We start from the raw sequence: 23,803 nt of genomic DNA on the forward strand, positions 1-23,803 counted from the left end.
GCATCCGTCCTCCCCTCGAGGCCCCCGTCGTCCTCCCGGTCCCCCCGTTCTACCTCCCCGCCGCCGGTGGGATGCGCGTGTCCCGCCTGCCCCCGGTGGTTCCCCGCCCCGCGGCGGGGCCCCGGTGCCCCGGGAAGCGCCGGGTCTGGCCCCAGCGCCGGCGGACGATGGCGCTGGCGGCCCTGCGCCGGGCCGGGCGCTGCCTGGTGGCGGGGGCCGCTGGGCGAGGCGATAACGAACCGGTTCCTCCGGCCCCGCCGGGCGCCCGGACGGCGGGCAGCGAGTCCCGGCCTGCGGCTGCCCCCGGGCCCCCGTATCCCGCAGCCCCGTGCGGGCCGGGGGCACCCGACCCGGCGGTGCTGGTCCCATGGGGATCCGGGGCTGGGGCCCGGCTCCGGGGCACGGTGGAGCTGGGGACATCCCTGGGCCCTTGGGTGAACCGGGGGGGGGTTGTCCCGAGGGGGTCACGGGCAGCGGGATGGGGATGGAAGTCCCAAAGGAGCGGACAACACGCCACGGGCTGGGTCGGTGCCTTTATTGCGGAGCTGGATCCCTGCGGGATCCCCTGGGTGCGCTGGGGAGCGGGAGGTGAGGTGGGGTGGTGTGGGGGGCTCTGCGTTTTGGGGTGCCGCGGCTGGCTGCTGCGGGGCTGGGGCTGGCCCGGCTCAGGCGTTCTCCCAGAAGAAGGTGTTGCAGGCCACGGTGAGGGCGGCCACCAGGACCACGTACTCCTGGAAGTCCACCTCCCCGTCGCCGTTCTCATCCAGGTCCTGCATGATCTTCTCCACGGCACCCGTGTCCTTCTGGGTCTGTTGGGGGGATGACAAAGGGTGAGCCCCAGAGCTGGGGACATGTCCCAGGGCGTGGAGAAAAGGGGAAGCCCATCTCCCACACCCCAGCACAGCCCCTACCTCCAGGAAGCAGCCCAGCTCGCTCTGCAGCAGCTCCTTCAGCTCCTTCTTGCTCAGCTTGTACTTGTCCCCCTCTTTGCCCGAGTAGTGGTGGAAGACGTTGATGAGCGTCTCCATGGCCCCTTCCAGCTGTGATGCCATGGCTCCGGCTGCAGGGAGGCACCCGCTGCGTTACGGCGGCCGCTGCGAGCCCCAAATTTCACTGCCCCCCTTCTCCACCCCAGAAGCACTGCCTGCCCTGGCCTTCCCAGCTTGGTGCCACAGGGCTGTGGGGTGCCCTGGTGCTCCCCCAGGCTTTATCAGGGTGCTCCTGCAGGGGGGGACCCAGGCTGCATGCCCCCTTTATAGGGTTGAACCCCGGTGGGTGCCTGCGCACCATCCCCAGCCCCGCGCTCACCTGAGCTCCCCGCCGCGCCAAGTGTGCCGGGCTGGGCTGGCCGGAGACGTTAAATAAGCTCCAAGCCCCCTCCCTCCGGGAGGATCCGATACCAGGGCTGGACAGTCGGGCTGGCACCGCCGGGACGCCCCGTGCTGCCTTCATGGGGACCGGGATGCGGGGACACCCCGACAGCCCCACTGCTGCCCCGTGGTCTGCTCGCCCCGCACCAGAGGGATGTGCTGGAGCATCTCTCGGTGCTTACAGGGCAGGGAGCCGCTCTCGGGGGCTCCACATCTCCCTTGTGCCAGACCTCAGGCATCCCTTTCTGCCACCCCTGGGGCCAAAGCTGGCCTGGTTGCGGCCCTATGGGAAGAGCAGCAGTGGGGTGCCAGGGAAGGGGTGGGCCACGGAGCCAGCCCCAGGTCGGATCCTGACCCCAGGGGCGACCTGCTGGCATCCCCCATCTGTCAGCACCGCGGTGCCCTGCCGGATCCGGCCCCAGCCCTGCTCCGCGGCCGATAACAGTGTGGGTGTCCGGTGTCCTCGGAGCCAGGCGGGGGGGACCGGCGGGGGCTATCGGGTGACGCGGCATGGGCCCACCGCTCCCCGTGCACAGAAAGGCCTCTTGTCGCATGAAAAATGCCCCACAATCCCTGCCCGAAGGTTGCCTCAGCAACGGCGCGGCCAAAGAAACCAGATTCCCCGGCCGCGCTGATAATCCCAGCTCTCGTTACGGCCCAGCATCCGCGCGGCCTGGCCGTGCCCGCTGCGGCCTCCCCATCCCCGCGTGTCCCCCCGGGAGCGGGGCCGGTGCCAAGCCCCCAAACGGGGGCGGCTGGGACGATCCCCCCCGCTTTGTGCCCATCCGCGGGGAACCCTCCCGAGGGAGCAGGGGGGCTGCCGGGTGCTGTCACTGTGGCGTTTTTGCAAGAGCCGGGTGGTGCTGGGCTCTTTATCCCAGATTCCAACCCTCGTTCGGGGCTAATTATATCCCGCTCCCTCTGTTTCCATTTTCCGTACTTCCCGTCCCATGTGTTGGGGAAATAATGCAGCCAGGGGGTCCCAAAATTGCCGACACACCCCCAACCCTGTCTTGGTCCCATGGGGAGCCAGACCCGTGGCCCTGTCCTGGGGGGTGATGGCGTGGAGGGGTGGAGGGTGTTGGGGTGAACTGCAGCATCTTTGGGGGCTGCACCTGGGGCAATTGGGGTGGCCATAAAGGGGGTCCTGGATGGAGATGGGGATCCCAGGTGGAATTGGGGGTCCCAGATGGTGATAGGGGGTCTGGATGGAGATGAGGGGTCCTGGAAGGAGCTGGGGGCCTAAGATGGAAGTGGGTGTTCCAGAGCTGGGGGTCCTGGATGGAGATAGGGGGCCAGGATGGAAGTGGGGTTCCCAGATGGAGGTGGGGGTCTTGGATCGAGGCAGGGGGTCTGGATGAAAAGTGGGGTCCTAGAAGGAAGTTGGGTTGCCAGATGGGGGTGAGGGTCCTGGAAGGAGGTGGGGGTCCCAGGCAGAGGTGGGGGACCCCAGTGTCACTCACTTGGCAGTGTCCACGCAGGGGCTGGCAGCGGTGGCACCCCCGTACCCGTCTCAGTGCGGCTCGGCAGCGGGCAGGATCCGGCTGAGCCTTCTGGGAATGCCCAGCCCTGGCGCTGCGTCGCCTGCCCAGCTGCTCCGTGACGGTCCCAAGCTTAAAAATAACCCGGGCCCTGCAGCCACCGGGCATCGGCACAGCCGGGTGCTTGGAGCGAGCCGGTGGCTGTTTCACGGCCGTTTCACGGCCACCGACTCGCTCCAACCCCCTGGCCGTGCCGAGCTCTGTGTGCTCTCGGCCAGGCTCTGCCCCACTCTCATTAAACCCCAAACCTCCCCGGAGAGCAGGAATCGCTGGGTGTTTCCCGAGTGGTGGGACCGCCTGGAGCCACGAACCCCGCTGCTGCGGGGACATCACATTGGGGGGGGGAGGTGGTCCTGGGAACGGGGACCGCAGCGGTGCCAGCCCGACGTGTCCGCACTGGCAGCTCCCCAGGACAAGCTCTTACCAAACCGGGAGCAGCGAGGGACATGCCAGGAGGTTTACACACAGCTTGGAACAGGTTTCAGCCTCTGCGACTCCCGTGCTCCACTTTGACCCAGCTAAACCAGTTGCTCCAGTTGCTGGTGCCGGGGCTGGGCTTGATCTTGTCTCTCCAACCCATTGCTGGAGTATGGAAGAGGCTTTTCCATCCCTAGAGTTTGGAAGAGGGGGAAGCTGCTGGGTGTGCACCGTGCCAGGGTCAGGGACATTGTAATGACACCAGGCATGCGGTGTGGTGGCCTTTTCTACTGTGGCCTCGATGGATGGGGTGCGTGATGAGTCCTGATACACGGTGTGGACCAGTGCTGGGCCAGTGCCCGCAGTGCCCACAGCCACTGTGACCACCCCTGGTAGAGCAGAGAGAGGCCGGGGACAGCACCCGGACACGGCGACAGGCACTAGCCCCACAGCCTGCCCCGGGATGCTCGTCTTGTCCCGATAGCGCCGGGGACCCCGAGGCCACGTCACCGCTCCCTGCCCGCGCATCCATCCCATCACGGGGCCGCTGCAGTGCATGCTCCTTCCTCACCCCATCCCGGCACCCCGAATTCCAGGGGCAGCGAGTCACGGGCCCGCCTGGCTCTTGGGGCCGGTGACTCACCCCAAACCTGTCCCTGTCCCTTCGGAGCCTGACTCACCCCGGCGGTTTCCCATCCCAGTCCCCTGACGTGGGGCTCGGCGGAAGTCCCGTCCCCGTCCCCCCGTCACCCCGGGGATGGGGACGGACAGGATGGGGCTGCAGGAAGCCAATTCCTCCCCCGTGAGCTGGTGTGACGGGTGCGCGGGTGGGGACCGGGCTGCCCGGTGCTGGCCGGAGCCACCCTGTCCCCGTAGACAGGTGGAACAAATGCGTCAGGGACGGTGACGGTTGCATCGCACCCTGCTCCGGGTCCCCAAAACTAGTGATGGGGAGGGTCCCAGAGGGGAAACCCGGTTGGACTGGGCTCCGTGGGTCCATCCCTGTCCCATCCTTGCTCCCCGTCACGCTCGATGTCACCCAACTTTGAGGACAACCCCTGCTGTGCACTCCAGCAAACCTCTGCCCTGGCAGGGACAGGGGCGGTGGGCAATTAGGGCCGTGCTCCTGGTGGGGACGGTCCCAACACCGCCCGTGTCTCCTCCATCCCGTGCCACTGGTGTCCCCAGCGCTGCGGCACGGGGACAGCTCGGGGGCCCTGTGGGAACGGCTGTGCCGCAGCGGACACCTGCCAGGGCTGCCATGTTATAAATACCCAGGGATTAAAGGGGAGCGCTCGGGCAATCCCAACCCCCTAATTAATTTGGATTAATTAATTTTCACAAAGCCCACTATTAATAGGGATGATGTCAGCGGGTGGCTGAGTCACAACTCTCACTCGGTGCGGGGTGAGCCCAGCCCTGGTTCCGCAGCTAGGACGAGCTGCGGAACCGGGGACGATGGGGACAATGATGGGGACAACGTTCCTGTCCCGGGTGCAACCCCATCCCCACCAGGGCAGGGCAGAGTATGGGATGCATTTAGGGGAGGGGACATGGCCTGCGCCCCTGGAACGATCCAGGTGATATTCGAGCCCCAGACCCTGTGGAGCAAACATGCTCCGGGACCCCGGGGTCCCATCCTGCGTCCCCACGGCGCGGTGCGGACACGGGTTTGCAGCGAGTGCTGGATTTGGGCCACTGCCCATGCGGGGAGGGAGGAGACGGGAAGACGGGAAAACGTCGGCTGCCGGGCGGTGTCCGTGCGCCTGGCTGCAACGGGAAACCCTACACCGCGGCCGGGGGGGACAAAGCGCCGCGCTCGCCCTGTATAAAACCCCGCGGGGGTCTGCAGCCACCCGCAGCTGAGCGGGGTAAGTCGGGGTCGCTGCCTCGTCCCCATCCCGTCCCACGGCGGCGTTTGGGGCCTGTGCGGTGCCACTGCTTCCTGGTGTCCTGCTGCCCTGGCTGCCTCCATTTGTGGGATGGCAGGGCTGTCCCCAAGTGGCCGTGCCCCCCCCCCCGCAGTGATGCTGGGGGGTTGGGAGGGGGTCTTGATCCCTAGTGCGTAACGTGGCAGCCCCCAGCTGCACTGTGACTCAGCTCTGCAGGGCTGAGACTGTGCAAACTCGCTGCACCCCGGGCTGGGGAGGGGCAGGGGGAGCCTTATCCCATGCAGCCCCCTCCAGCCATCACCCCCCGGGATGCTCCATCCCCTCCCACCCCCTTCTTGGCTCTGCAGCCCCCAGTCTCCCCCCCGCGCGCCATGGCCACGGGCGAGCTGACCGAGCTGGAGCGGGCCATCGACACCGTCGTCACCGTCTTCTTCACCTACGCGGGGAAGGAGGGCAAGAAGGGGACGCTGACGGCCGAGGAGTTCAAGGAGCTGGTCCAGCTCCAGCTGCCCAACCTGATGAAGGTGAGGGTCAGGGCAAAGTGAGGGGGGGGCAGAGGTGGGCTGGGGGGCAGCTGGGAGGGGGCGTTGGTCCCCACGGAGCCCCCAGAGCTCAGCGGCTGCTCCTGGTACCCTGGGGTTTGCCAAGGGTGGAAAAGCAAAAGTAAAAGTGGAAAGTGGATGGTGCAGGAAGGGTCCAAGCTGCTGCAGGTGGAGGTGTTCTGCTGGTGGGGGAGCAGAGAGGACCGATGCTCTCTGTCTCTCTGTCTGTCTGTCTGTCCCTCCCATTACCCCTTTCTGCATCAGCCTCAGCTGGGCTGGGGGGCTCCCTGCCATGGGGGATGCCCCTCACTTGAGCCCTGTTTGGGCACAGGGACGGAGGTGTCCCCTGGTGGTGGCAGCCCTGGCTTTTCCGTCCCCATCCTGCTCACTGGGGACGCTGTGGGAGCGCTGAGCCCCCCCTGCCCTCCCCACAGGACGTCCCCTCCCTGGAGGAGAAGATGAGGGAGCTGGACGTGAACAATGACCAGGAGCTGAAGTTCAACGAGTACTGGCGGCTGATCGGCGAGCTGGCCAGGGCCATGCGGCGGGAGAAAGCGGAGAAAAAGAAGTGACGGGGACCGGGGGACGCCTGGGTGACATGATGCTAATAAAAGAGGTTTCCCTGAGCCTGGGCATCACTGCCGTTCTTAGTGGGAGGCCCCTGGTGTGAGTAGCCCATCTTCCTGCCAGGTCCATCTGTGCCACGAGCAGATGGTGTCGTTCCCAAAGTGCCCTGATGCTGGTCTGGCTTGCAGGGTCCCATCCCGCACCCCACAAGCACAGCTGTGGGGTCACACAGAGCAGCCCTGATGGGTGGCAGAATGCGTGTGGGGCTGACGTGGGGCTCAGGACCATCTCCAGCAGCGATGCTGCGATAGCTGCTGGTGGCGGCCACCTCCAGGACACCAATGTCCGTCTGCTCCAGGGTCACCTGGGGATGCGCCCCCTCGATAAACCACACGCCGGGCTCAGCATCCCCAGCCGAGCCCCCGTCCCTGGCATTCAGCTCCCACGTCCCCCAGCAAGGCTGGGTGGCGGTGCCATCCCCTCGGCGGGGTGACCGGTGCCCCGTCCCCGAGCCAGCCGGTGCCCGGTGGCCGTTCCCACGCGGCGCTGCGTGGCCGTGCAGTGCCGGATGGGGATGGGGAGCGCTCGGTGTGGCCGGGAAGGAGGCGTTTCCCAGCCCCACGCTGGCCCGGGGCCAGGCTCCGAAATGAGCCGCCTTGCACCACACCGTGCGCAGGGAGCTCCCACTCACACCTCCCTGGTATAAAACCCCAGTGCACCGCAGCCCGCTCATACCCGGGACAGCCCTCGGAGCAGGTAAGTGGCCTGGCCGCCTCCACGCTGGGGGGGGGAGTCCCCGTGCCTGGGGGTCCCACCACCCCCGCTTTGCTCCCACGCTTGGCTTTGCCACGACTTGCTGCTGGAGCAGGGACGCTCCCATCTCCGGGACATGTCCCGGCAGCTCAGCGCATCCCAGGGCGCCTTCCTCGCCCCGACGCAGAAGGAGAGGAAGCCCCCCCCAGAAAGCAAGAGCTGATCCTGACTTTCTCCCCCCCCCCGCCAGCTCCCCAGGACCCCGTCGGAGCAGACAGCCCCACCGAGGGACCCTCAGACCCCAAGAGGAGCAGCATGGGCCAGTGCAACTGCCGCAAGAAGCGCAAGGTCCTTGAGCGACGCCGCGGCACCGGGAGGGCCGGGAAGCCGTGGGGCACAGGGGGGGACCCCATGTGTCCCCCATTCCTCAGAGCGTGGGGCGCCTCTGAGCAGTACGGCAGGGCCGAGGGCCACTCCCAGGATGAATTTGGGGTTTGGAGATGCTGCCCTGGGCTTGGGCACCTGGTGCCAGGGGCTTGAAAGCTTGGGGAACCCAGGCGACTTTCTCCAGCTCCCACCGAGCCGCCCAGCTCCTTGCAACCTCTCCGAGGATGCCTGATGTCAGAAAGTCTCCTGCTTCCCTCTGCTTTCAAACTGGAGGCGACCACCCCTTGTCCCGAGAGGGCTCGCCGGGCGCTTTGCACCTGCGGAGGATTTGGGGCCGGGGCGAAGGGCTGAGGCTCTGAAGATTGCCGGTTTCTTCTTTAATGGCCATCGCCTGATGTGGTTTAAAGGTGTTTCGAGGGGAAACCGCAGCGCCGGGTGAATCACCGTCGTTTCCCTTCAGATGCAGCTTCGCTTAATTAGCACGAGTGGTCGAGCAGCTGTGTCGGGCCGGGTTGCACCCCCCAGGCTGGGGCTGGGGGGCTGCAGCCCCCGTGGGATGGGAGGAGGGCGGCCACCATCCCGCCGTGCGCCCGGGCACTGACTCACACCTCCATCCGCCGCTTGTGCAAAGGAGAGGAAGAACCAGTCCGGACGGCGGCGGCGGCCCCCGCGCTGTGGGTGTAGCGCCCGGAGACGCTGGGGCGGCTGAGCAGGGAGAGACGGGGGGGACAGGCCTGCCAGGGGGGTCGTTTTGGGGTGTCGTGGCTGCGTGGAAGAGTGTCGTGACCGTACGGAGGGGTACGGCGGCTGTGCGAGGGTATTGGGGGTGTGGAGGGCCTGTAAGGAGGGGTCTAATCAGGAAGGAGGGGTCCCACATCTGCAAGGAGGGGTCCTGCACCTACAAGAAGGGGTCCCACATCTACAAGGAGGGGTCCCACATCTGTGTGGGGGGTTCTCGCGTCTGTCCAGGGGGTCTTACAGCAGTGTGGAGAGGTCTCGCGTCTCTACAAGGGTCTCATGTCTCCACGGAAGGGTCAGCATCCATACGAGGGGTCCCACGTCTGTACGAGGGGTCCCACTTCTGAACGGAGGGGTGTTGTGTTGATAAGGAACTTTATTAAATCAGCATGGGGGGTGGGTGGAACATCTACAGAGAGCATCAGCACATCTGCCCAGGGGTGTCCCATCCATCCCAGGGATGTCCCATCATCCATCCCGGGGGTCTTCCATCCATCCAGGGGGTCTCCCATCCATCCCGGAGGTCTCCCATCATTCATCCTGGGGGTCTCCCATCCATCCTGGGGGTGTCCATCTGGTACCTCACTGTCTCTTCCCCCCCTTGCAGGACTGCCAGGAGCTCACCAACGTGGAGCAGGCCATTGAGACCGTCATCAACCAGTTCCACTGCTACGCGGTGAAGGGGCAGAAGGAGTACCTGACCCCCAACGAGATGCGGGAGCTGGTGGTGCAGAAGCTGCCCCACTTGGGGAAGGTGAGGGCAGAGCCGGGGGACAGCGGGGGGGGTCCGGGTGGATGTGGGACTCTGCACCCCCATCACCTCCCTGATGCTTTTTCTGCCCGCCCCGCAGTGCGTCGGACCGCTGGATGAGAAGATCGAGTGCATGGGGGACCCTGATGAAGCCAAGCTGGAGTTCGGAGAGTACTGGGACATGATGGGGGACGCGGCCAAGGGCTGCCGGAGGAAGTAGGGGGCATCGGGGGACGAGAAGGCGCCCGAGGCCTCGGGCTCTGCACTGCGACAAGGTTCTGGCGGCTGCGTGGTTGCAGGTCCCCTGGCCCTGGAGCGTCGCAGCGAGAGGGACTTTGCTCCTTTCCCTTCCCCAAATCCCTTCGATGTGGGGGCTCCGGGCCAGCCCCAATGTCGCCGTTGGTGGCCTGGGCATAGTTTCTGCTCCCACCCTCCTGGACCGGGGGTACGATGCCTGCGCTGCTCAGTTTTTGGGGTGCTGCGCCTGCGCGAGGCTCCCCACCTGCCCCTGGCTGACAGCCGGGCTTGGGGCTGAGCTGGTGGCGGGTTGTTATCAGCTTGCGTCACTTGCAACCATTTTTGTATAAATTAATAAAGGAAAAATGGAAAAAAAAACCACAACAAACACAGCCAGGATGGGGTGACTTTGTTTTTCGGGGGAGAAGGGGGAGCAGGGAGGGATGGGATTGTGGCACTGAGTGAGCATCAGTCGCTGCTGGGTTGTGCAGCCCCAGTGCGGAGCACGAGGGTGCAAAGGGTGCTGCAGGTGTGCAAGGGATGCTGCAGGTGTGCAAGGGGTCCTACAAGTGTGCAAGGGGTACTGCAAGTGTGCAAGGAGTGCTGCAGGCGTGCAAGGGGTGCTGTGGGCGTGCAAGGGGTGCTGCAAATGTGCAAGAGGGTGTAACAAGTGTGCACAGGGTTGCATGTGTGTGTGCACAGTGGGTGTGCATGGAGCTGTGGGTGTGTGCGCGGTGCTGTGGGTGTGCAGGTGCCCATGCAGTGGCATGGCCCATGCCCGTGGTCTCCATCTGGGGACTCCACAAGCACAGCAGGGCCGTGTCACCCGCACTGGGCACCTCAAGGGATTTGGGCATGGGGGAGCTCAGAGGAGCCCCGAAATCTCTGGGTTTGGAAAGAGCCAGGAGCTGCGGGGCCAGTGAGCAGGATCCCACCTGGGCTGGGTGAGTGTGGGATTTCCGTGTAATTGCAGCAAATTAGGAAACAGCAAATGCCACAAAGCGGTGGCTTCCTAGGACGGAGCAATTAGCACAGGCAACGAGAGCATGGAGAGTGAAGAAATGGGTTTGAGAGGGTGCAGGGCACCCACCGAGCCTGGCCATCCACCTTTCCTTGCCGTGGTCCCATCCAGGTTGTATGGGACCATGGTTCCTGCTGAGCTCCATGTCCTCGAGGAGCCCATGGGCACCCCTACATGGGGACAGGGATGGGGACAGGGATGGGGACAGAGATGGGGACAGGGACGGGGTCCCTGATGGGTGCAGGGGGTGCGGGCACCATCTCCACACCTCTGTCACCGTGCACTTTGTGCTCTGGGGAGACAAAACAATGAAAAACCCCAAACCCTGGAGAAAAGTGATGAAACCTGAGGCCAGGTTGGGTGGCCGGTCCTCCCGGGCTGGCGGCCGGCACCGCCACCGCGACTCGGCCGCGGCCGCCCTCTGTCTCCTCTCACCTTGGGGTGGATTTCACAACGAGAATGACTATTTATTGTTCCTGCCTTGGAAATAAATACATGGAAATTAAGCCGAGAGGTGTGGTGTGCATTTAATTAGAGACAGGAAATGTGTCAAATGGTTGGGGTGATGGGAGGGGAAAGGGGAGCCAGGGCTCCTGGGTGCTCTCCCGGCCGTGGGAGTGGGGACTCCGGGCTTCTGGTTTGGCGACCCCAGCGTGACGATGCGCTGTCGGGAGGACGGCGATTCCAGCGGCGTGAGCCATCCTTGATAAGTATCTGTTGGACCTGGAAAGTCCTCGCAGGTGGCAGAAACAGCTCAGCCCGCGCCGGTGACCCTCGGTGACTCAGCGGTGGCTGGGCATGCGTATGAGCCACGCGGCGAGCCCTGAGAAATGCAGCGGGGCTGGTGGCTGCTGTGTGCAGGGGCACATCTGGGTTTTTTCAGTCCCCACAAGCATCGTTGGGCCCCCTCTGCAGCGGGTCCCATGGGGCAGAGCCTGCCAGCAAGAAGCCCAGCTGCCCCTCACCCTCCAGCTGGTGGGACGGGGGGCAGAAGAAGCTTGCGGGGACAACCGGGCTGGCTGGGAACTGTCTTGTGATGGGTTTGGGTCCTACGTGGCTGCTGTGAGCGCACGCACACGCCCTTGGATTCCTTGTAAAAATAAGGGCCTGGATGCGGTTGTGACATCTGCCAGGCACAGGAGGGTAATGAAAGCCCATGATTCAGAGGTGAGCTGTTTGCCTGCAGGGTCGGGGAGGGATTCCCACCCTCCTGGGATATTGCAGCAATGACACCCGAGCATCTCCGAGGAGGACGGCTTTGCTTCCTGCCCCCCGAGATTAGGAAGAAGAGGGCTGAGAGCGGGGATGACACACGTACATTTTCCGGGACTGGAGTCCCAAAGAGCAAAGGTCCCCAAAGAGCAAAGGAAAAAGCGTGGGTGGCTCCTGCCTGGGCTCTATCACCTCCTATTTTGCATCCCTAAATGTGCAGCTCCCAAAACCTCCTGTATCTAATCTGGGCATCAAATCACTGCGCCATTGCTCCGGCCGACACACAGGGGTACAATTTACTGGCCCGATTAATTATGGACGTGAGTTTACAAGCACAGCTGCCAGCACCTTATCTATCCCCGTGTATCTGGAGATGGCCGAGAGCTGGATACGGCCCTGCTTGGAGCTGGCGCTTGTGCTTCCAAGGCCCTGATGTAGCAGAGACCACAACAAGGTGCCTTCACGGCATTGCCTTCAGAATGAGCAAATTTGGTTCAAATAAATAATACTCCCCACCTTGCTAGGAACCTCTCGCACCATGCTGGGAGAAACATGGGGCTGGGCTGCAGGTGCAGCGTGCCCGGGATGGGGGGTCCTCGGGCTGGGCCCCACGCACCCACCATTGCCCCATGGCCACGGGGTGGGGGCTGCAGCCATTGCGCCCCTGCTCTGCACGGCCGGGTGTTGCAATCAGCCAGAGCTGCTTCCAGGTGAGCCCCAGCCTGGGAACGCCCTGGGAACGTCAGGGAGGGGCGGGAGCCTCTTTAAAACCTGTCTGGGCCCAGGGCATGGGTGCAAGTTGAGCGGCGAGTGGGCGGCACCGGCTCCCACTGTCTCTGCTGCCAAACGCGGTGACAGACGGACAAAGCGGGACCCGCAGACAGGGCCAGGTAAGGCGCCAAGCCCGGCATGGGAAAATCGGTGCCTGCTCCCATGGGGGGAACGTTCAACCGGGATCCGTGCTGGGACGTGCGGCCGCAGGTTGGGTGGAAATCCCCTGAGCCCTTCGACAGCTCCACGCGCGCGGGGCTGGGGTGGAGGGGATGGAGAGATCGGCAGGGGGGGCTTGTAGGGGGCTGGCCCCCAGGAAGGGGAATTTCCCCCCTGCTGCACCAACTGCGATGCCGGAGCCATGGGCTGGGGCTGTGGGAGGAAGGAGAGGGAGAGAAGAAAGCAGAAAAGGGAACCATGGCGGCAGGAGTGGAGAATTCGACGAGCCCCGTCTTGTCCACCTGGCGTCCCCATGCCCCACTCCAGTGACGATATCCCACTATGGGTCCCCCACCATGGAGATGAGGTCCCTGAGCCCCAAACTGGCCCCAGGGGTGCATGGCAGGGCCGGGATGGTGCCGCGAGTCAGCGGGGAAGCAGGAGCCGCAGTGCCCCGAGGACGGGCTGGGTACAGGCAGCTCGGGATGGGGGACCCCAGTGTGGGGTCTGCACCTGGGGGATGCACGGGATGGGCGTGCTGGGGTCTGGTTAATTTGTGGTGGTATTTAATGGCCAGGGACAGGGAGGGGATGGAGATAAATGTCTGTGGCGAGTAGGGACGTGATGAGCATTGCAGCTCACACTAGGGCCTGCTGCCAGCACCGAGTCCCCCTTCAAAAGCCCATCCCCAGCCCTGGGAGTGGGTGGCATGGGGCTGTGGCACCACGGGACAGCAAAGGAATGGGTACGGCTCCTGGCCACCCATCTGTGACGAGGAGCACCTCATGTCCCTTGCCACCACCCCGATGTGCCACCATCCTCAGTGTGGGGCTGAACTGGGGAGGGTGGGTGCAGAGAGAGGTGGCAACTGTTGGGGTGCAGGGGAGCCAGGCTGGAGCTGGGGATGGCACCAAGCCACCCCTTGGGGTGGCTTCCTCCAAGCCCCACGCCAGTCAGCGTTGCACCCAAGGCTGGTGTAAATCAGCATCACAAAAAGGAGCGGCAGCACCATGCCCCAGCTTGCCCTGAGCCCCTGCTCCGTGCCTTGGCTGGGGCAGGAAAGAGCCAAGGCCGGACGAGGCGACGCAGTTCCCGTCCCCGCCTGTGTGCATCCTGCCCGGGATGCGGATGCTGGGCCCCGTGACGGTCACCGTCCCGTTGGGTTCTTCCATAGGAAGGGGCTTCCTGGCTCGGAGCAGCCGGGGGGCCGCGGAACAAGGCTCGGACACCCCATTCGCAGGCAGGGTAGGAGCGTGGGATTTGGGGAAACCCTTGGATGATGGGGCCCTGACCTGCTTGGTGGGACGCCCCAGCCGAGAGCCCCGCCGGGGTGTTCCCGGTGCCGTGAAGCAAGAGGAAGGCCGGCCGGTAATTCCTGCCCTAGTGCCACTGCCGTGCGCCTGCTCGCCTGCCGCTCCCAGCCCCATTCCTCCCTAATGAGCCCTGGGAACCGGGCGCCGCGGTCCGGGTGCTGCGGGGCCCCGGCGCCATAATTGCCGCCCCATCCCACGCGCGGGGGTGGCCGCCCTGGGGGGGCAGGCGGGGCAGGTGCTGCCTTTTTGGGGTGATGCAGGGAACCGGGCACCCGGCTTTGCGCCGTCCCATGGGTTCCCCTCTCATTGTGCGCCCTGATGGCACCTTGAGGCTCGCGGGTGGCCTGGTGGCCCCCGTCCTTGACAGCCTCCCCCCAACCCTGGTCCCTGCAGGTGACTGCGGGCAGCGATGGCAGACTGCACAGAGCTGGAATGGGCCATCCAGGTGCTGGTGAACAACTTTGACAAGTACTCGAGCCGCTGCTGCTGCCGGAAGCCGCGGCGCATCAGCAAGAAGGATTTCCGCAAGATGCTGAGCTGTGAGCTCAACCACATGCTGACGGTGAGGCCGGGCTGTGCGGGGACACGTGGGGGCCAGCTCCTGCCGCACATCTGGGGTCCCCCCCACTTTGCACCCCCCTTCCCCAGCGCCAGCATCTCTGCTCTCTCCCACAGGACACCGGGAACAGGCGAGCGGCTGACAAGCTCATCTGCGACCTGGACGAGAACAAAGATGGGCGCATCAGCTTCGAGGAGTACTGGACCTTGATAGGCGGCATCGCCAGCCCCATCGCCCACATCATCCGTCAGCAGGAGCAGAGCGTCAAGCACACCAAGTAGCGGGCTGCCCTCCCCGCCCGGACCCCCGGGCTCAGCCCCCGCTTCTCCGCGGCTCCCCGCTTCTCCCCCGCTGCCGAGCCCCTGCTTGTCCCGGAGCATCCCAGCCTCCTGCGGCTTTGCCGGGGCAGGCAGAGCCTGTGTGATGGAGTGAAGGGGTGTGAGGCTGGCACGGGGGGCTCCTCCTCGCCCCATCCCTGCCCTCTTCCCCCCCTTGGAGTGTCCCATCCTTGCTGGGATGCTGGGTGAGAAGCACAGGGAAAGGCTTCCCCGCATCTAGGACATGAATGCTGTCTGTTCTCAGCCCTGCTGGGAGAAACCCCATCGCAACCGGCAGCCCCTCTTCCCTCAGAGCCCCCTCTCCCCGTCACCGTGTCGGGGTCTCCCTGGGGAACGGGATTGCCCCTGCCTTTCCCCCTGCCCCAGCTGGTGAAGGGTCTGCCCTGCCTGCTCCTTCGGGCTCGGTGCGCCTGGGCAAGGCCGTGCGGTTATTTATTGCAGCAATAAAGTTTGGAGGAGCAGCGGGGTCACGCTGAGGCTGGCCTTGTGGGGATGGGGTGGTGGTGGGGGGACGGAGGGTGGGGTCTGCCCTGCTCCCTGTCACCCAATAACACCCAATTTGGCTCGCCCGGTGCCTGGGGCTGAGCACAACACCGCGAGGTGTCAGCAGACACCGCAACACCCCGGCACCCCCGGCGTGCCCGTCGGGTGCTGCCACCGTGCGTCCCCATGCGGGTCCCCGAGCAGCCTCGGATCGCAGCACCCCACCATCTGTGCACCCCAAGGGCACGGCCACCCCGGGGACCCCCGGTCCCGCGCTGCGTCTGGGTGCAGCGCACCCCCCGCTGGGGACGGGGACGGGCCCGGTGGCGCTGCGCACACGGGGCCGTCCGTGCTGACATCGCTCTGTGACGCTCACAGCGCTGGCGAGGAGCCCGAGCACTGTGCCTGCTGGGGATTTTCCACCGGGAGGGGATTTGGCTGCAGGGCTGCGAGTGTGGAGGTGGCCTCTGAGCTCCCCTGGGGGTGTCCCCATGTCCCCCCCCAGTGTCCTACAGCATGTGGGGTGGCAGCGCCTCAGAGCCAGGACCCCCGCTCCCATCCAGCCCCCTGCTCCCCTGGGCATGGCCAGTTCCCACCTCCTCCCTGTCCCCCCACAATGCAGCTCCCACCCTCCCCTGCTTGCCACATGGGACTGGGGTCCCAGGGGGAGTTTTGGGGTACCCCGTGGGAGCCGTTGCCACCGGGCAGGGCCGGGGCTGAGTCACGGCACAGGAATCCCGCTGGGGCGAGGGCAGGGCCGTGACTCACAGTGCTGGTTGCGGGGCTGGGCTGGGCGCCGTGCCCGGCTGCCTGCACGGGATCCCAGCGCCACAGCGGGGTGGGGGGCATCCGGCCCCCGACAACCCCGTTCCGGAGGCAGACAGGCTGCGGTGCGTCGTTGGAGATGTCCCCCCAGCTTCGTGGATGCTTCCCTGCGTGGGCAGGGGTGCTTTGCGCACAACAGCTGCACCCCGGGGTGCTCCTCCCGGAAAGCCCCGGGTGCTTTGCGTGGCACCATACGGCAGGCGGGGAGGGGAACGATGAGGACGGGGCTGCCAGGCTCCGCAGCTGGTCCCCATTTAGGGGCCACGTTCCCGTCCCCATGTCCCCAGCAGCATCGGCTGCGGGCAGCCTGTGCCTGCTGCTCCCCCAGCTTTGGGGTTCCCCAGCCTTGAGGCACCCATGGGGGGCAGGAGGGTCCTGGGGGGTGAAGCTGACCCCCGAGCACACACACCCACACCCACCAGGAACTCCTCAGCTCCGGCTCTGCCAGCCCCGGGCACTGGGTGCGTGCCCCAGGCCACCGCAGGGCGAGGTGCCAGCGCAGGTGGCTGCGGTTCTCGTCCCTCCTTTGGAAATCAGGGCTTGGCCAGATCCGTCCTCCTGCCCCCGGGTGGCCAGGGCCTGTCCCCAGCATGTTTTGGGGTCTATGGGACCCACCCTGTTCCCCTCAGGGACAAGCACTGCCAGGCTGTCACAAAGGTTGGCACAGCCCTAAAGATTTGCAAGACTCCAGAAAAAGACCCCAATGTGTGTTCCCTGCAGTCCTCTCCAGCCACCAAATCTCTGGGAGGAGGAAGACCTCCAGAGCTCAGCAGAAGGCATCCAGGAGAACCCCAGAAGGCAAAAAGCCCCCCAGAAGGACCCCAATGGAGGAGGAGGACGACTGGGGGCATCCTAGGGCTGTCCCCTCCTAAGTCCCCACCCCTGGTGGCAGGGCTGGGAGAAAAGCCCAGGCTGTGGGGACACCACCGGTGACATCTCCTGGCCAGCACCCAGAACAGGGAAAAGCCTCCCCTGTCCCCGTGCCAAGAGCCGTATGGGCTGCAGGAGCTCTGCACAGCCCCCCGAGCAGACCACCTCCGCTGTAACCTTGCGCAAGCACTCGGGGCAGGGGGGTGACAAGTGCCAGCTGAGCTGGAGGAGCTGCCCAGCCCCATGAGGTGGGCGCACGGACAATGGGGCTGAGCCCCACCAGCACCCTCATATCTTTCCCCACTTCCCAGAGAGATGTGAGGCCGGGGCTGGGCTCGCTGCCCCCCAAAATGGGCTCCCCATCTGCCCAGGCCACCCGGCTGCGGTGATGCCCACCTGTGCGGCGCCGTCCCTGACCCCGCCGTCCTCCCCTCACGCTGATGGAGGACCTGGAGGGTGAGGAGGACGACGCGGTGGACTTCAGGCGGTCCTCTGGTTTCTTGGGCTGTCTCAGTGTGCTCTGCAGTGACATCTGGGCTGATGCTTCCTGCCCCGCTGAGCCTCAGCCTGTGGTATGGATAAAACCGCTGCCGCCTCCCCAGTCCCCAGTTCATTTGTGCTGGTTTGTGCTGGGGAGACTGGGGCCACTGAGCAAGTGCCCAGAGAGCTGGTGGCAGCGGTGGCTTAGCGGGGACACGGGCTGGCGCCCCACTTCTTGCGGTGACCTGTGGGGTGCCCATCCCTCCGCTTGCTCCTCGGCCCCCAGCAGCACCCCCTAAGCTCCTCTCACTAATGGCATCATGCGGTTCGTTAGGCAAAAATGAGGTGTGGGTGAAACCTCTGGCTGGGAAAGCCCCGAGGCGAGGGGCTGTGCTGGGCAGAGCCCTCCAGATGGGCTATAAACACCCAACACTTGGTGGCTGCAGCACCCCAGCAGCTACAGCACCCCGGCGACTACAGCACTGACCTCGGTGAGCCACTTTGTGCCCCAAATTTGCCCTCCCGATTAAATTCACCCAGCGGTTGCTGCACCCCAAAACGGCCCCCTGAGAGGTGCCAGCATCCCAGGTGGATTCGGGCAGGGTGGGTGGGGGTCGGGTCCTCATCACCCCCTGACGCTGTCCCCGGGGCTGTTCCCATGCAGGAGGCTGGCGATGGCGTGTCCCCTGGAGCAGGCGCTGGCCGCGATGGTCACCACCTTCCACAAGTACTCGGGGAAGGAGGGCGACAAGTACAAGCTGAGCAAGGCCGAGCTGAAGGAGCTGCTCACCAAGGAGCTGCCCAGCTTCGGAAGCGTAAGTGGTCGTGGGGACACGGCACTGCCCAGCCCTACGGTGCCCGGGCATTGTACCAGCCCCGGGGCTTCCCATGGAGCATGGGGCAGGCCTAGGTGGTCTCTGAGTTCCCCCAAAGCCCACCCCATGGATGCAGCCCCGTGCTCCAGGGACCTGGGCTGGAGCAGGCTCAGAGCAAGGGGAAACTTGGCCTTGCTTACACCCACTGAATATTTTCATTGGCAAAGTTGTGCTCCGATTTCAATGTTTTTCTCCCTCTTTTTTTTTTTTTTTAATTTTTATTTTCCACTTCCCTTTCTGGCCTGTGGTTTAAATTGGGAGGGGGGTGGAGGCACAGCTTATTAACAAAGCTTCTCAGCGAGGCAGAGGCGGATTTGCTGCACACCTCAGGTCCCAGGGGAGCCACCTGCACCTCTGTGTGCCACCTCCTTCTGACAACAAAGAGAAAACCCTCCTGCAAACAGCCGGGAGGAAACTAGAGTCTTGTGCATCCTTCCTTCCCCACCTGTACCCCCTAGACCCGCTCACTCCCCCCCCCCCCCCCCACTTTCTCCCCCTTCACAGAAGCAAATGGACGAAGGGGAGTTCAGGAGGCTTGTCAACGACCTGGACCACAACAAGGACAGCGAGGTGGACTTCAAGGAGTTCGCCTGCTTCCTGGCCTGTGTGGCCATGGGCTTCAACGAGTTCTTCAAAGACGCCAAGCAGCCCCGCAAGAAGTGACCCTGGTGCCGCTGGTGGTGGTTTTTTAATAAAAGCCTTCCCAAAGCCTCAGCAGGGCTGTGCGTTGCGGGTGACTCACGCCTTCCCCCAGCCCGTCCTTCCCTCCGTGGGATTTTCCATGGTGCGGCTGAGCCCCAGGAGGCCTTTTTGGAAAAGTCTGAGCAAAACAGCTCCAAACCGCCTCCAGGCGAGGCGCTGAGATATCCACCCCCCCCCCCCCCCCCCCCGCCCCAATTGTCCCTGCTGTCCCAGGGGAGAGGTTTGGTGCACATTTGGCCCCAAACAGGAGCTTCTTGAGCCATGCAGGGCTCGTGGTCTGGCACGAGCTGCCCAGGGCAATGCAGATTTGGGGGGGAGAGAAAGCTGGAGTGGAGGAACTGGGCAGGAACACACAAGGTCCGTGCCAGGAACAAAGCCCAGAGCAGGCCCTGGTGCCTGTGCAGGTGGAGATGAACCACGGCTGGGCGGCTGCAGGAGCCCCCTGGGACGAGGATGAGCCCACCCTGGGGTGCTGCATTGCAGGGGGTAGGCCTGAGCCCCTCACTTTGCTGCAGGGTTGTGGACAAGCGGCAGCACCCCGGGCATGCCAGGCTGCGATACCGGGTGGGCAGGACGGGGCTGGCCCCCCCGCAGGCACGGCAAGTCCAGGCTGGTTTGCAGGAAGCATCGCAGCTGCTTCCAGCCATCCCCAGCACCCCAAAACCCTGCAGAAAGCACCCCGGGTCCAAAAATCCATTGCAAAGCATTGCATGGCAGAGCATGGCCCTTTCATAGCCCCTCACTAAGCCCCCAAATCCTTCCTGAGCCCCCAAGTCATTGAACCCCCCACCTCATTCCTCACCAAGCCCCCCAAAACCTTACCAAACCCACCAGCAGGTTCAGGCTTTGCTCATCCCCTTCCCAGGGTCTTTATAACAAGCCCCCAGGGGCTTCCGCCCCCTCCGAGTAATCTACACCAGTTTGCACCTGCTCCTTAATGGGGAGATGAGGTTCAGGCTTGGGGGTTTCTTTTCCCAAAATGTTTTTTGAGGAAGCGCCCGACCCCAGGAGGTGCTGTGTGGCGTTGGCCAAGGTTTTGTGTCCCAGGGTCTCATCCGCTGGTTTTCTCACTCCGGTGCCTGCAGTGCCAGGTGCCACCGTCCCCAGCGTGGTGCCGGGGACCCCAGGGGTGATGTCAGACCCCCGTGTCGCAGCGGGGGGCTGGCTTGTCCCAGGGCTGGGCTGTGCAACCCACAGGTTCCCGGCTGTCCCCGCGGCTCCTCGGCACGTGCGCGGGACACGCAGGCACTGAAATAGCGGTCCGTTACACAATGGGGCGGCGTGCTGCGCTGGCCTCGCCGCTAGGAAACAGAAATCACTTGCAGATGACTTGAGTTGAAAACAGAAAAAAAAAAAAAGGAAAAAAAAAAGGAAAAAAAAAAAAGCCAAGCCCAAAGCCTCGGACAAACCCTGCTTGGGCTCGTGCAGCTCCGGACACTCCTGGGGATACTGCCAAACCCTTTGTGCATGGCTTCTTGTCCCCCACCAGCCTGCGACTTTGTCCAGGTTGTCCCCATCCATCCCCAGGGGCACATTTTCCTCTTTCTAACCCAAACCAGCCCCTTGGCGGATCACAGGGAGGAGGGTTCTGGGGGGGGCCGGGGCTGCCCCCGGGGTTTCCTCTCCTCCTCCTGCAGCCAACGTGCGGCCAGGCGCTGCGGCAGCATTGGTGCCTGCTCATCCGCACGGCGAGGGGGGGGCCAGGCGGGGCTATAAATGCGGTGCCTTCCCGCTGCCTTGCTCCCACCCTGCCCCTCCTTGGCTGCTTTGCGTTTGAGCTCTTGGTGAGTTGTTTTTTCCTGCGATGCTCCGGCCTCCCTCGCCCTGCCGTCCCTCCAGATGTTGCCTTCCAGATGCGTCTCCCTCGACCCCCCAACGCTGACCCCCCTGGCTGAGCTCAGGGGCCAATTTCCCCTCCGAAAGCTGCTGCCCACACCCCCGGCGTTGCTTTCTCCCCTTCGGGCATGGCTTTTTGCGGGGTTGCTCAGCGCCGGTCCCAGGCGGCAACGCCCAACCCAGCCGTTAGCGGGCAGGTGAAATTCGGGAGGAAACGGTGATGCACGGGGCGTGCCTGGGGACACCGTGCTCTGTCCTCACCCGCTCTTGCAATCGGTGCCTTCAGGCTTGTTGGTGTCCCCCATGGCGTGTCCCTTGGAGCAGGCGCTGGCCGTGATGGTCACCACCTTCCACAAGTACTCGGGGAAGGAGGGCGACAAGTACAAGCTGAGCAAGGCCGAGCTGAAGGAGCTGCTCACCAAGGAGCTGCCCAGCTTCATCAGCGTAAGTGCGGGGCTGCTGCACCAGGGCCGGGGGTGCCACGTCCTGGAGACCCCGGGGATGCGCCCCTTGATGCAAAAACCTCATTTTGACCCCTCTTCCCACCGGGCAGAAACAAACTGACGAGGCCGGCTTCCAGAAGCTGATGAGCAACCTGGACAGCAACAGGGACAACGAGGTGGACTTCCACGAGTACGCCACCTTCCTGGCCTGCGTGGCCATGATGTGCAACGAGTTCTTCCAGGGCTACCCCGACAAGGTGCCACGCAAGAAGTGAGCGCGGGGACCCCCGCAGGGGCTGCAGCGCGCCCCCCTGCACCCTCCAACCCCCCCCGGCACCCTCTTGCCAGGGTCCCGATGCTCTTTCAATAAAGATTGCTTTAAACCAAGCCCTCCGTGTGTTTGGCAAGGGGGGGGGTCTTGCTCTTGGGGCAGTGTGCAGTCGTGCGCAGAAAGCCCCTGTTGCACGTTGCGGGCGTTGGACGATGCCCTGGAGCAAGGAGCGCTTTGGAGGCGGATTTTGGCACAGGATTTTCGGCAGCGTGGGCACCCCGTTCCTGCGAGCCCTCGCACACTGCCTGCGGGCGCGTCCCCGTGAGTCAGCACCCTGCCCTGCCGCACCGCCGTTTGCCCCTTTCGTTGCTTCGGGCAGGGCTCAGCGGGAGCTTTCTCAGGGATTAATGCCTCCGACCGCACCGTGATAACAGGGATGGGCGGACAAATTTTGGCCAAAATTGTTCAGCGCTCACTGACCCAGTGGCAACGAGCGCAGCCCCGCTGTGCGAGGCACTCCGCGACCTGGCTGATGCCGAAGGGACCTGGTGGGGATGTTCACAGGGGTGACCCATGGGGGGGTCAGGTTCTGTCCCCCCACCCCACTGCTCTGGGGGGCACCCAGGAACCTCATCCCCTCCCCAAGTGAACCCTTGGGGAGTGGGGTTTCGGTCGTGTTCCCACTTGGGGTGGGGTTATGGCGTGTAGAGGAGTGGCTTCACCCATGCACTCAGCCACCCCCTGGCCCCCCCGGCATGGGAGGACTCAGCCCATGGCTATAAATGCGAGGAGGAGCTGTGCAGCCACAGCCCTCCCTCCCCGCTCCCAGATCCTGTCCTGCTCAAGCCGGTAAGTCTCCATTTCCTCCCTCCCATCCCCTTTTCCCCCCCCTCATCAGGCATCTACGGCCGCCCCAGGGGTGCGCGCTGGGCTCCAGATGTGCAGCTTGCCCCGTCCAGATGTGGACCCCCCCTGCCTCCCCCCCTCCTGGAAGCCAGACCTTGGGCGGGCAACTTTCTGGCAAGGCAGCGGTGCCACGAAGGCTTCTCCCCATCCAGCCCTAACTTCATTCCCTGCTTTCACCCCCCTTGGTCCCCCCCAGCTGCTCCCCATGGGCCCAGCCTGCGTGCGGAGGCGGCCGGGAGCTGCGCCCCGTGAGTCACCGCAGCCACCAGCCTTGGCTTACGCAACGGCCCGGGATAGGGGGGACACGGGGCAGCCCCCTGCCCGCCCTGGGATGGAGGGGACATGAGGCAGCCCCCTGCCTGCCCTGGGATGGGGGGGACACGGGGCAGCCCCCTGCCTGCTCAGGGACAGACCCCAGGGCTGTCCTGAGATGGGGCCGTGGGGGCTTTGCCCGCAGCCCGGCTGGCACAGGAGTGATGGGAGGGCTCTGGGATATCCCTGGGGGGGGGCTGTGCTTGGGGGCTCCCCAAGGTGGGGAGCTGCCCGCTGAGCTCCCCCCGTCCCCACAGCCCAGCCCACAGCCATGGCAGCCCCCCTGGACCAAGCCATCGGGCTCCTCGTGGCCACATTCCACAAGTACTCGGGGAAGGAGGGTGACAAGAACACCCTGAGCAAGGGCGAGCTGAAGGAGCTGATCCAGAAGGAGCTGACCATCGGGCCGGTGAGTGCGACCCCCCCCCCTCCGCTTTCTCCTCACAAGTCAAGGGCGTCACCTGCCAGTGCAGCCCGGGGGGACCTAGGTGCAGGGACACCCCCGGGAAAGGGGCAGGGGACGGGTGCAGCGGGAGGTGACACGGGGAATAATGTCACCCGGGGGAGTTGTGGCACAGCCCTGTCCCCACACCTACTTTTATGGCACCTGGTGTGAATGCTGGTGCTTTGCCATGGGGGGGGGGGGGGGGATATAACTGGGGACACACGTGTGGCCGGGTCCTGTGGTGCCCCCCCAGCCCTGCTCTGGGAAAGCAAAGGGCGACGTGCACCCCCCACGGCGCCCCGGCTGGCAACAGCTCTGTGCTTTTCGGGGCTGCAGAAACTGAAGGACGCGGAAATTGCTGGGCTCATGGACGACCTGGACCGCAACAAGGACCAGGAAGTGAACTTCCAGGAGTACGTCACCTTCCTGGGCGCCCTGGCCATGATCTACAATGACGCCCTGCTGCAGTACAAGTAGAGCTGAGCCAGCCACCGGGGCGACCCCCCCCCCCTCCCCAATGCCTCTCTGAGGTCCAATAAAATTTCTTTTTGTAAAGTTTTGCTGCTGCGTTTTGTGGTTGTTTTTGAACCTCAAATAAATTAAAACCTCACGGATGGCTCTGGTTTCGATTTTTTTTTTTGTGTTTTTTTTGGGGGGGGATGTCGGGGGGAGGCAGCGAGGGGCTGCACCCTGTGCTCGCGTCCCTGTCCCATGCCCATTGCATGCTGGCAATGCCCTGGCTGCTCCTGTTTTGTGAACCCTGCCAGGCAGAGCTCACCCGAGCATC

At 64.6% G+C, this 23,803-nt stretch overlaps 7 protein-coding genes across 9 annotated transcripts; 6 read left to right on the forward strand and 1 right to left on the reverse strand.

Moving 5' to 3' along the window:
- Window positions 1–520: 520 nt before the first annotated feature.
- Window positions 521–3,216, reverse strand: S100A1 (S100 calcium binding protein A1). Its single transcript, XM_083813749.1, has 3 exons — window positions 2,834–3,216; window positions 912–1,060; window positions 521–809 (listed from the first exon to the last, which is right to left on the reverse strand). Exons 2-3 carry the CDS (start codon window positions 1,050–1,052, stop codon window positions 666–668), a joined length of 285 nt encoding a protein of 94 aa, XP_083669875.1. The 5' UTR covers window positions 1,053–1,060; window positions 2,834–3,216; the 3' UTR covers window positions 521–665.
- Window positions 3,217–5,039: 1,823 nt separating this feature from the next.
- S100A13 (S100 calcium binding protein A13) lies at window positions 5,040–6,388 on the forward strand. The gene is made up of 3 exons (XM_083813748.1): window positions 5,040–5,199; window positions 5,568–5,744; window positions 6,197–6,388. The coding sequence occupies exons 2-3, from the start codon at window positions 5,592–5,594 to the stop codon at window positions 6,332–6,334; spliced, it is 291 nt and encodes a 96-aa protein (XP_083669874.1). The 5' UTR covers window positions 5,040–5,199; window positions 5,568–5,591; the 3' UTR covers window positions 6,335–6,388.
- Window positions 6,389–6,959: 571 nt separating this feature from the next.
- On the forward strand, window positions 6,960–9,574 carry LOC310887615 (protein S100-A14-like). The gene is made up of 4 exons (XM_083813747.1): window positions 6,960–7,085; window positions 7,333–7,430; window positions 8,815–8,961; window positions 9,059–9,574. The coding sequence occupies exons 2-4, from the start codon at window positions 7,398–7,400 to the stop codon at window positions 9,176–9,178; spliced, it is 300 nt and encodes a 99-aa protein (XP_083669873.1). The 5' UTR covers window positions 6,960–7,085; window positions 7,333–7,397; the 3' UTR covers window positions 9,179–9,574.
- A 2,588-nt stretch (window positions 9,575–12,162) lies between these two features.
- S100A16 (S100 calcium binding protein A16) lies at window positions 12,163–15,034 on the forward strand. 2 transcript variants are annotated; one of them, XM_083813743.1, is made up of 3 exons: window positions 12,163–12,318; window positions 14,065–14,233; window positions 14,347–15,034. In XM_083813743.1, the coding sequence occupies exons 2-3, from the start codon at window positions 14,081–14,083 to the stop codon at window positions 14,509–14,511; spliced, it is 318 nt and encodes a 105-aa protein (XP_083669869.1). In that variant the 5' UTR covers window positions 12,163–12,318; window positions 14,065–14,080; the 3' UTR covers window positions 14,512–15,034. The 2 variants fall into 2 exon arrangements, with proteins under 2 accessions (XP_083669869.1, XP_083669870.1); XM_083813744.1 differs by lacking the exon at window positions 12,163–12,318 and adding an exon at window positions 13,464–13,603.
- Window positions 15,035–15,089: 55 nt separating this feature from the next.
- LOC310887614 (protein S100-A4-like) lies at window positions 15,090–18,935 on the forward strand. Of its 2 annotated transcripts, none has more exons than XM_083813745.1 (3): window positions 15,090–16,994; window positions 17,891–18,041; window positions 18,606–18,935. In XM_083813745.1, the coding sequence occupies exons 1-3, from the start codon at window positions 16,990–16,992 to the stop codon at window positions 18,762–18,764; spliced, it is 315 nt and encodes a 104-aa protein (XP_083669871.1). In that variant the 5' UTR covers window positions 15,090–16,989; the 3' UTR covers window positions 18,765–18,935. The 2 variants fall into 2 exon arrangements, with proteins under 2 accessions (XP_083669871.1, XP_083669872.1); XM_083813746.1 differs by having other exon boundaries at window positions 15,090–17,717; window positions 18,606–18,933.
- A 1,497-nt stretch (window positions 18,936–20,432) lies between these two features.
- LOC310887620 (protein S100-A4-like) lies at window positions 20,433–21,469 on the forward strand. The gene is made up of 3 exons (XM_083813752.1): window positions 20,433–20,587; window positions 20,926–21,083; window positions 21,193–21,469. Exons 2-3 carry the CDS (start codon window positions 20,943–20,945, stop codon window positions 21,355–21,357), a joined length of 306 nt encoding a protein of 101 aa, XP_083669878.1. The 5' UTR covers window positions 20,433–20,587; window positions 20,926–20,942; the 3' UTR covers window positions 21,358–21,469.
- A 594-nt stretch (window positions 21,470–22,063) lies between these two features.
- On the forward strand, window positions 22,064–23,576 carry LOC310887619 (protein S100-A6). The gene is made up of 3 exons (XM_083813751.1): window positions 22,064–22,202; window positions 22,829–22,980; window positions 23,353–23,576. The coding sequence occupies exons 1-3, from the start codon at window positions 22,136–22,138 to the stop codon at window positions 23,491–23,493; spliced, it is 360 nt and encodes a 119-aa protein (XP_083669877.1). The 5' UTR covers window positions 22,064–22,135; the 3' UTR covers window positions 23,494–23,576.
- Window positions 23,577–23,803: the final 227 nt, after the last annotated feature.

This window comes from Anser anser (genome assembly GCF_964211835.1).
Source record: "Anser anser genome assembly, chromosome: 28".
Lineage (NCBI taxonomy): Eukaryota > Metazoa > Chordata > Aves > Anseriformes > Anatidae > Anser > Anser anser.

What these genes read in the sequence shown, in the direction of transcription:
- S100A1 (XM_083813749.1), bottom strand. Translation starts at nt 1,052, where the DNA reads ATGGCATCACAGCTGGAAGGGGCCATGGAGACGCTCATCAACGTCTTC. An exon ending in AGCTGGGCTGCTTCCTGGAG is followed by an intron (nt 810 to 911) that starts GTAGGGGCTGTG and finishes TCCCCCCAACAG; the next exon opens with ACCCAGAAGGACACGGGTGC.
- S100A13 (XM_083813748.1), top strand. Translation starts at nt 5,592, where the DNA reads ATGGCCACGGGCGAGCTGACCGAGCTGGAGCGGGCCATCGACACCGTC. An exon ending in AGCTGCCCAACCTGATGAAG is followed by an intron (nt 5,745 to 6,196) that starts GTGAGGGTCAGG and finishes CCCTCCCCACAG; the next exon opens with GACGTCCCCTCCCTGGAGGA.
- LOC310887615 (XM_083813747.1), top strand. Translation starts at nt 7,398, where the DNA reads ATGGGCCAGTGCAACTGCCGCAAGAAGCGCAAG. An exon ending in ACTGCCGCAAGAAGCGCAAG is followed by an intron (nt 7,431 to 8,814) that starts GTCCTTGAGCGA and finishes CCCCCCTTGCAG; the next exon opens with GACTGCCAGGAGCTCACCAA. An exon ending in AGCTGCCCCACTTGGGGAAG is followed by an intron (nt 8,962 to 9,058) that starts GTGAGGGCAGAG and finishes CCCGCCCCGCAG; the next exon opens with TGCGTCGGACCGCTGGATGA.
- S100A16 (XM_083813743.1), top strand. Translation starts at nt 14,081, where the DNA reads ATGGCAGACTGCACAGAGCTGGAATGGGCCATCCAGGTGCTGGTGAAC. An exon ending in AGCTCAACCACATGCTGACG is followed by an intron (nt 14,234 to 14,346) that starts GTGAGGCCGGGC and finishes TCTCTCCCACAG; the next exon opens with GACACCGGGAACAGGCGAGC.
- LOC310887614 (XM_083813745.1), top strand. An exon ending in AGCTGCCCAGCTTCGGAAGC is followed by an intron (nt 18,042 to 18,605) that starts GTAAGTGGTCGT and finishes CCCCCTTCACAG; the next exon opens with AAGCAAATGGACGAAGGGGA.
- LOC310887620 (XM_083813752.1), top strand. Translation starts at nt 20,943, where the DNA reads ATGGCGTGTCCCTTGGAGCAGGCGCTGGCCGTGATGGTCACCACCTTC. An exon ending in AGCTGCCCAGCTTCATCAGC is followed by an intron (nt 21,084 to 21,192) that starts GTAAGTGCGGGG and finishes CCCACCGGGCAG; the next exon opens with AAACAAACTGACGAGGCCGG.
- LOC310887619 (XM_083813751.1), top strand. Translation starts at nt 22,136, where the DNA reads ATGCGAGGAGGAGCTGTGCAGCCACAGCCCTCCCTCCCCGCTCCCAGA. An exon ending in ATCCTGTCCTGCTCAAGCCG is followed by an intron (nt 22,203 to 22,828) that starts GTAAGTCTCCAT and finishes CCGTCCCCACAG; the next exon opens with CCCAGCCCACAGCCATGGCA. An exon ending in AGGAGCTGACCATCGGGCCG is followed by an intron (nt 22,981 to 23,352) that starts GTGAGTGCGACC and finishes TCGGGGCTGCAG; the next exon opens with AAACTGAAGGACGCGGAAAT.